The sequence below is a fragment of the Nelumbo lutea genome, chromosome 4 (assembly GCF_056320005.1).
Source record: "Nelumbo lutea isolate HS-2025 chromosome 4, American lotus-T2T, whole genome shotgun sequence".
NCBI classification, from domain to species: domain Eukaryota; kingdom Viridiplantae; phylum Streptophyta; class Magnoliopsida; order Proteales; family Nelumbonaceae; genus Nelumbo; species Nelumbo lutea.
Window position 1 is genome coordinate 82,060,764 of NC_142687.1, and position 9,549 is coordinate 82,070,312.

Genomic DNA, 9,549 nt, shown 5'->3' on the forward strand with positions numbered 1-9,549 from the left:
CAGTCCGACAGTCCGGTCCGATCCGGTTTTGAAAAGCATGTTATTAGCTTTATATATATTATTCTTCCGAGAGTGCGACCAAACTACTAGAACTGGGCGACTACAAACACAGACCCATTCTCCCATAAAATTCCATGCATATCTACGAGTGAGAGAGTGTGCGATACTAACCTTATTAATTATCCTGATTCGCGCAAATGCAATCTACAGCAAATTACCATCTCTCTCCCTCTCTCTAACAGTTCATGAACGACGTGGAGATCAATCATCAAATCCATTCTCTTACGTCACCTCTAGTGTTCAGAGTTCAGACACAATCTCTCCTCTATATAAACCAATCTCCCTCTCCTTCCTTCCTCATTCCCAAACCACACACGAGTGAGAGAGAGAGAGAAGAGCTCTCTTCTGTTACTCACAGCCCATATGGCCTTCATCAGTACACCACCCATCTCCCTCTGTGTCCTCTGCTTTCTCGTTTGTCTCTTTGTCTCTCCGCACAACGGAGACGCCCGCCCAGCATTCGCCTGCGACCCACGAAATGGGCTGACGAGGAACTTACCCTTCTGCCAGGTATCTCTGCCGATACCCGACAGGGTGAGGGATCTCATTGGGCGGTTGACGTTGCAAGAGAAAATAAGATTGCTGGTTAACAACGCAGCCGCGGTGCCGAGGCTGGGCATCGGGGGTTATGAGTGGTGGTCGGAGGTGCTCCACGGTGTCTCCAACGTCGGCCCTGGAACCAAATTTGGTGGAGCTTTTCCTGGAGCTACCAGTTTCCCTCAGGTCATCACCACTGCAGCATCCTTCAATGTGTCCTTGTGGGAACAAATTGGACAGGTTAACTTTTAATCTTTTTTTATTGTTTCCATCTTTTCCATGTTATTTCTTTTTCTGTTTAATTATCTGAGACTGATACTTTGGAGATAGTGGATAATGGGTATTCCAGTCTCTTGTCACGTGGATGGAAAGGAAATTTCCGTTTCTGCTGCTGAAACTGGCCAGAACTGTGAGGCCCTGGGCAAACAAGAGGATAACTTGAGAGAGAGAGAGAGATCATGGGCCGGACCTGGGCCGATAAAATTATGGTCTTATAAATTAAGTTTTAATTTAATTCACCAATCAAAAGTACAGACAAACTTCTAAAAAATTATTATATATATTAATATATGATACCGTTTATACATATATACATACTATGTATTGATAAAATATGATGTCATATATATGTATATGATTTCATACCATATATCTTATACTATATGTATGTAGATATATATTTGAAAATATATATCATACCATGTATAGAATATTTTCCATATAGCTATCCGGGAGTAGGATTTTAATTACTTGGCCTAAGCTCAGCCCGGATCATGGGCCGGGTCTGAAAGAAAAATAGCTGCCTGGGCCCAAAAACTTTTGGACTCACGCTCATGAAAATAACTGTAGGCTATCTGGGAAGAGTGGTAAGAGAAAGGTGGTCTTCTATTAGTATCTAAGCTCATAATATAAAAAAAATAAGCAATTAAATAACAAAATAATATTTGTGTAAGTGTGGATATATATATTAATTTCCAATAAATTGTTAATAATATCTAAATGAAGTAATGAACAATAGCCAGTCCAGACAGCATGGACCCATAAACTGGTTAAGGGTCCCATAACTTGTCAAACTACACTTAATATAATTAAGAGAACCTAAAGCTGAACTTCTGAACCATGGTTGAACTTATTCAAATCCAGTGATAGCGCGCTCCCTCTCTGCTGGTGAAGTCAATGAATTTATGTAGTTCCCATTTCCCACTTCCCACTCCTCTAGGACCCAATCCACTTCCACCCTCAAATTGGATCGATTCAAAGGATAATAATGGTGCTCTGAACCAGTATCGTGGCCTACAGGGCCCACACTAGAGCTACAAGTGAATCCATAGCCAACGCCATTGGCTATTATTGGCTTGAAACAAACCATCTGGCTTCAATTAAACAGTTCAAACTTAGCTCCTTCCATTGTTCCGAGGGACGGACAGTCGGACTCGGACACGAAGCACGTCAGTTTTGTAACGTGAGCAGCGTAAATAAGTAAAAGTGTGTGGGTGATGGTGTGCAGGTGGTGTCAGATGAAGCGAGGGCCATGTACAACGGAGGGATGGCCGGTCTGACGTATTGGAGCCCAAATGTCAACATACTCAGAGATCCAAGGTGGGGTCGGGGACAAGAGACTCCCGGCGAGGATCCCATTGTAGCCGGTGAGTACGCGATCAGATACGTTAGAGGACTCCAAGGAAACGACGGTAACCGATTGAAGGTTGCCGCCTGTTGCAAGCACTACACAGCCTACGACCTTGATGACTGGAATGGCGTCGATCGCTTCCACTTCAACGCCAAGGTATATAACCTACACTGATCATCAAACAAACTAGATCTAGCTTCTCATTTTTCTCCTAAGTAAGGAAAATTCATGGTTTTGAAAATTAGACCGGATTAGACGGGTACACCGGTTGAAAGCGGTTTCGAACCGGTTCAAAACCATGGGAAAATTGGTTATATCTGACGTAAAGAGATGATCAAATGGAACACAGGTGAGCAAGCAAGACCTGGAGGACACGTACAATGTGCCGTTCAAGGCTTGTGTATTGGAAGGGAATGTAGCTAGTGTGATGTGCTCCTACAACCAGGTCAATGGCATCCCAACTTGCGCTGACCCCAACCTTCTTCGCAATACTATCAGGGGTCAGTGGCGCCTTAACGGGTAAACTCTATTGTCAGCTTATCAATATCATCATCAATTCAATACAATAGTCTCATTTTTTTTCAGTTTTTATGTTCTGTTGGAGAGTGCTTATTTGAAAAACAAGTGTTTATTCTAATAAATGCTTACGAGTGTTTGATGAAAAACAAATACTTATTTTAAATAGATATAATAAAAGTATTTCCAAAATGACATGATTTTTTTTGATAAAGACAATATATATTAGAATTAGGGGTGGGTTCGAGGCGAGCAGGCTGAAAAGTATAAGGCTCGAGCTTGGCTTGGCTAGAAATCGGTTTTGAGAAAAAATATATTTTATAAAAATAAAAAATTATATATAAAAATATTTTTTATTTGATATTTAAAAATAAATAATTATAATATTTTTATTATTTGAACTTGGCTCGAAGCTTGGTTGAAATCGAGCCAAGCCGAGCTTGAGTAGCCCATGAAGTGCTCGGCTCGTTTCCACCCCTAGTTAGTATAGGCTAAAAAGGAAATAAGCAAATGAGCCCAAAATTTATTATTTTCAAATAGGTGATTATTATCAGAATAAACACTTATTTTGCATTTATTTTCTAAGCCCAAATAAGCACTATTCATGTGGTCTCAGAGCAAAATAAGTATTTATTACAATAAACACTCACAAACTAAGATGATGTTTGGAATCGATGATGATTTCCTAGAAATCGGCGCTACATAGGATCCATATCAGAATTTGAAGAATCAGTGATTTTTTTCTTGTTGGGTTGGTCAATTATACCAGTTTTTGGGAAATTAGCTAAAAATCGATTATTGTAATAACCCTTTTAAGGGATTTTGTGATTTCTTGATTTTTAACTAATTCCAATTTTTCGAAGATGACATGACATTGACATTGACATTGAATGATAACTCTAATGCAAAAATAAGAATTCAAATCAGCCCCCCCATGAGATTTCCTCCACAACATCCCACAACACATCCCCGTCGTGTATTGGCAACGTCTTCCAATGATAATCCTAGAAATGTTATCATTGGGAGATGTTTTCAATACAGGGGCGGGGATGTGTTGTGGGATGTTGTGGGGGGCTGATTTGGTCTCCAAAAATAATCGGTCCTTGAAAATCAGTAACAAATAGACTCAAAGGGGGCGTTCTTTTTTTGGATTTTGAGAGGGGGAAAAATTGGTCAATGGGTAAGTGATACCCATCTCCTAGGTGGGTAAATAACTTTCCCACTTAGGAGGAAAGTTGCCAACACTTGAATGGGACAACAATGCCCCTTTTAATAATAGATTTGTATGGCTAAAACGGTCATTGCCAAATAAAAAAAAAATATGTAAATGCACTTACCTAGTTAAGTGTTTCCCAATAAAAACCTACCCAGGTAAAATGCATTTACCTGGGTTAGGGCTGTTCACGGGTCGGTTTAATGGGGTTTTCCCAACCGACCCGACCTGGTTGGGCTACCTGAGATGGAAACTGAAACCGACCCAGTGTTAAGAAAAACCGACTTGGTCGGTTTGAGTCAGGTTGGGTCGGTTTCGGTTTTGCTCCTGTACAAAAAGGACATAGAAGCCTAGAGGGAATATCTATTCTAAAAACTAAAAGCTGAAAACTGAAGTTTTTAAGATATTTTCTGGAAATATATTTAAAAAGTTAGAATTAGAATAGAAGACAAAAGTTATCAAGAAAATAAAAAGTCAAATTGTTTTATAGAAAGAATGATGAAATTTGTATATTTCAAAAAACTTTCTATGCTCTAATCTAAGAAAAAAATGACACCTAATTCTAATTGTAATTACATAATGGGTTGCCTATTTGGTATAATAGAGTATAGAAACTAGGATAGAGACAACTTAGTTAAATAGGAAATAGAAGACTAGGTTAGGTTGTAATTAGGAATTAGGATAGAGACAAATTAGTTAAGTAGGAACTAAGTCGGTTCGGTTCGGGTCAATTTCAGTTTTCACACAAGAAAATCCAAACCAATCCAAACCATCAATTTATGAATTTGTACAACCCAAAACTGACCGACGCTTATGAAAATCTGGACAACTCGGATTGGGTCCATCCGGGTTGATCGATCTGGTCGGGTTGGGCCTTCTTATGAGCAGTACTGAGTGAGTAAGTAATTTACCGAAAAGCGAATAGAGCCAAATTCTATTTCTCAAAAATCAGCTTAATACCAAACAACAAATTTTGATAATTTTTCAAAAAATCACTGATTCGAGGAATCATCCATTTCTGAATAATCAGCAAGGTGAAATCATCGTCAATGCCAACAATTTAATGATCCATGTGGCGTGGGTCCCCTATTAGATCCCCATCTTAAATCTTATTCACATATATGCATTTGGGTTGTGGTTGCGTCCACAGATATATCGTTTCGGACTGCGATTCTGTTGGTGTCTTCTTCGATCAACAGCACTACACCTCAACACCAGAAGAATCAGCCGCAGACGCCATTAAAGCAGGTCAGTCAGTCTTCCCCGGCCTCATTTATTTTTCTTCAACCATTTGCTGGTTTTGAAATCAAGGGTGTCTTTTTGTCATTTTACAGGTTTGGATTTGGATTGTGGGCCTTTCCTCGCTATTCACACGGAAGCGGCCATAAGGAAAGGCATGTTAACCGAAGGGGCCGTTAACGATGCTCTAACCAACACCTTAACGGTCCAGATGAGGCTTGGGATGTTCGACGGTGAGCCGTCGGCCGAGCCCTTTGGCCACCTCGGCCCAATGGATGTTTGTACGCCGGCCCATCAAGAGCTAGCACTGGAAGCTGCTCGACAAGGCATTGTTTTGCTCAAGAATCAGGGACCGTCGTTGCCACTGTCTAGATTCCGCCACCGTACAGTAGCGGTTATCGGGCCCAATTCTGATGTCACAGCAACCATGATAGGCAACTACGCAGGTCTGCTGGCACAATGTTATACGTAGGGTTGTAGATAGATTCAATCAGAGCTCGGATCACGTTACCCACGAATTGTTTCCACATCCTTACCGGTATATAATTACAGCTGTCCATTGAGAATATCTCCTTTATCATTCATCATTCATGGGTGATATTCCCAATATATGGCAATGGTGTTCTATGGGTACGGATTGATGCGGGAACAATTGTAGGTAGCAGATGCAGAGTGATTCAATTTACATTGAATCTACATCCAACTATGAAGTCAGATGTTGGATTGGGTTTGAGTTTAGTCTACAACCATTTTATTGTATTTAAAATAACAAAAAAATAAAAAAAAATAATTTTTAAATATATATATATATAATAAATGCGTATAAATATAAATTATTAAATTTAATAATGAAAAATTTTACACAATTATATATAATATCTATATTTATATGCATACATAAATATTATATATATATATATATATATATATATATATTGAATGCAAGTTAATAATGGGATTTAGAATCCAATCGGGTATCAGATTTTGAAACTCTATTGACAGCCTTCTGATCTCTTTGTTTTGGGAACTTTTTATTTAGGTGTTCCGTGTGGATATACTACTCCCCTGCAAGGGATTGCGAGATACGCCAGGCCCATCCACCAAGCCGGGTGCATTGACGTGGCCTGCAACAGTGACCAGCTATTCGGTGCTGCGTTGGACGCGGCCCGTCAAGCGGACGCAACGGTGCTAGTAATGGGACTAGACCAGTCCATCGAGGCAGAAGCTAGAGACAGGGTGGGACTACTCCTACCGGGACGCCAACAAGAGCTCATATCTAAGGTCGCCATGGCCTCCAGGGGTCCCACCGTGTTGGTCTTAATGTCTGGTGGGCCCATCGATGTGTCCTTTGCTAGGGACGCCCCACGTATCCCTGCCATCTTATGGGCAGGGTACCCTGGCCAAGCAGGAGGGGCTGCAATTGCCGATGTGTTGTTTGGAACAACCAACCCAGGTAGAGATGAGACTGGATCTGCTCCTCACAGCTGGGGATTCACACGCACATTACATCATGCATTCAGAATATCTTCCGTATTTATTAGTTATTATTCATGGAAGATGTTCCTAGTGTATGGTGGATGTGTCTGTAATGCGTCCATTTGTGAGGAGCACAAATCCCGCTTTGGTAGACATACGTTTCTGCTTCTCTTTATTTTTGTCTGGGTAGTGGGTACTCACATATACAATGTTTATTTATATAAATCCCTGTTCACGGGCTGGGCTTGAGTTTTGCTTTTGTCAAAATTTAAATGGCCTCAACATGAAGCCTGAGCCTAAAATAGTGTAAAATGAGGCCCAAAGCCCAGCCCATGAATAGGCATATTTCAAGTTATCCAGATATATTCTCCAAAAAAAAAAAAATTCTGTGGACTCCATTACAGATATGACCTAAGGCCCCATTTGGTTCACAGGAATAGGGACTTGGAATCAGAATTGAAATGGACTGTTTGGTTGGGTGGAATCGGAATTCTATTCTTGTTCCTGTTAGAATGGTATTTCCCCATTTGAGAATGACCATTTCTTGCCCCCCATTCCTCCTGAGTCCAACTCCCATTCTCATTCATGTCTGAAGTTCTCAACCAAACAGACTACGAAAATACCAAGGTTCAAAGTATCGATCGTATCGGCTGATACATATCGTGCTGGTGGCTGGGGGTGGAGGAGCCTTAAACCGGCCTCCCTGAACCAGTTTTGAAATAAATAAATAAATAAGGGTTGAAAACACAATTGATATCGCCTGATACGCCCCTACCAGTGTATCGAATGTATCGATATTTTGAACTTTGGGAAATACATCATTCCCATTCCGATTCTTATTGCAAACCAAACAGACCCATACCCCTCATTTTTACATTTCTACTAACTGATTCACACCACTGTTGACTGTTCAGGAGGCAAGCTGCCAATGACATGGTACCCACAGGACTACGTGGCTAGGTTGCCAATGACGACCATGGACATGAGATCTGACCCATGGAGAGGGTACCCAGGCAGGACCTACAGGTTCTACAAAGGCCCAGTAGTGTATCCCTTCGGGCACGGAATGAGCTACACCAACTTTGTATACACCATCGCAGACGCCCCGGCCATGGTCACAGTTCCCCTCCGCGGCCACCAGGGGAACTCCAGCACCTCAGGCAAGGCAATCAAGGTCACACACGCCAAGTGCGATGGGCTGTCGGTCGTCCTCCACGTTGACGTGAAGAACGCCGGCTCCAAGGATGGATCGCACTCGCTACTCGTCTTCTCGTCACCTCCACCGGCCGAACATTGGGTGCCCCAGAAGCAACTAGTAGCTTTTGAGAAAGTCCATCTCCCAGCAGGCTCTCAGCAGAGAGTTCAGATCACCATACATCTCTGCAAGTTTCTTAGCGTCGTTGACAAGCTTGGAATTCGAAGAATTCCCTTGGGCCAGCATGTTCTTCACATAGGCAATATCCATCATTCCATCGTTCTGCGAGCAGCTTAGTTGGGGGGGTGATGGCAACTATGTCGTCCTTGGTGTTGGATGATTAAGGACAAAGATAATTCGTCGTTGCATGGAGAAAATCTTCTTCAACAAATAGAATATATATATATACAGAAAATTGGTAGATTAGTGGGTAAAAATGAGTTGTAATCCAGGGATCAGAATAAGGTTGGTCAGTGCTTGGTTGTTGATTCTTAACACGAAGAAAGAAGAAAAGCACCAATTTCATCGTTATATATGTCTGTGGGTTGCTCCTCAAAGATGAGGAGCACTTCATTGTTGAAAGAGATGAAAAGAACCAACTGTAATACTTAAGATGAGGTTTATTATTATAATATATAAGGTTGCTTTTTAACTTCTAAGCATGTCACTAAAAAAACCTTTTACTTTGTAAACGAATTTGCTGCTTATGATGAAGGGAACGGCTGCAACACCTGGGTTCGGATGAACTAGGCATAAAGTTGAAGTATATTCAATGAGCATTTGAAAATTTTTTTTGACACCTATTCCTTAATAAATTTAAATTGAATTGGGTTGGATTAAGCAAATATATGATCCATTGATATAAGATAAGAATATAGGTATCAATGAACCGAATTTAGGTTGAAATCAATCTAAATTAAAACGAATTTGAACAGATTGGATGGTCCAAACATTGAATTGAATTGGTCCAAAATATTCATTGAATTGAATTAAACTTTATACATTTATAAAGGATTCACATTGGACCGGATGGATTGAACCAAATCCAGTCCAATTGACACCCCTAAGCAGAACTTACATGTTTGTATTAAAAACCACATTTGACAGTGTCAGAATATTTATCCCAAACGAGTCAGACACATGCACGGCAGTAGACAAGGCATGAGCACAAACAACCCAATTTTTAGGTAAGAAGTGGTTTTCAAATTAATGTGTGAAACTAATCAGATCCGTTCCCTCATTCAACAAATTAAGAACCGAGCTGGGAATGCAAGGTTGTAGTGCTTTGTTCGCCCAAATCAACCAAGCCTGACTAATCTAACTGAATGACTAATAAAAATTAAAAAAAAAATAAAAACTAAATTAAGAAAAGTTAAAGCATTCTGATTCAACAATAATGCAAACAATTAGGTAAACGTTAAAATTGGTAGTTCAGTTACATATATGAATTCATCCTTCTCACAGATTGTTCTCACGATTGAAAACCTCAACGCAATCTAGTACACAGTGGGTTCATTATATATAATTAAGGATACTATGGGGTCTGTGACAAAACCCCCTTGTACTATAACCATGAGACAAAGACCCCCTTTCATTAATTTTTTCGTCCAAAAATGCCGTTGTAATATTTTTTAATCCCTATATTATTTTTGTAATAATTACTTCGAACAAAAAAATACTGTT

General features: G+C 40.3%; 1 protein-coding gene across 1 annotated transcript; it reads left to right on the forward strand.

Annotated features, from left to right (window-relative positions):
• Positions 1-376: 376 nt before the first annotated feature.
• On the forward strand, positions 377-8,289 carry LOC148861333 (putative beta-D-xylosidase 2). Its single transcript, XM_088986186.1, has 7 exons — positions 377-837; positions 2,105-2,383; positions 2,577-2,746; positions 5,107-5,204; positions 5,291-5,641; positions 6,235-6,648; positions 7,586-8,289. The coding sequence occupies exons 1-7, from the start codon at positions 424-426 to the stop codon at positions 8,161-8,163; spliced, it is 2,304 nt and encodes a 767-aa protein (XP_088842312.1). The 5' UTR covers positions 377-423; the 3' UTR covers positions 8,164-8,289.
• The last annotated feature ends 1,260 nt before the right edge of the window (positions 8,290-9,549 follow it).

Coding starts and splice junctions, on each gene's coding strand:
- LOC148861333 (XM_088986186.1), top strand. CDS start 424: ATGGCCTTCATCAGTACACCACCCATCTCCCTCTGTGTCCTCTGCTTT. Junction 5,205..5,290: donor CGCAGACGCCATTAAAGCAG/GTCAGTCAGTCT, acceptor GTCATTTTACAG/GTTTGGATTTGGATTGTGGG. Junction 5,642..6,234: donor CATGATAGGCAACTACGCAG/GTCTGCTGGCAC, acceptor CTTTTTATTTAG/GTGTTCCGTGTGGATATACT.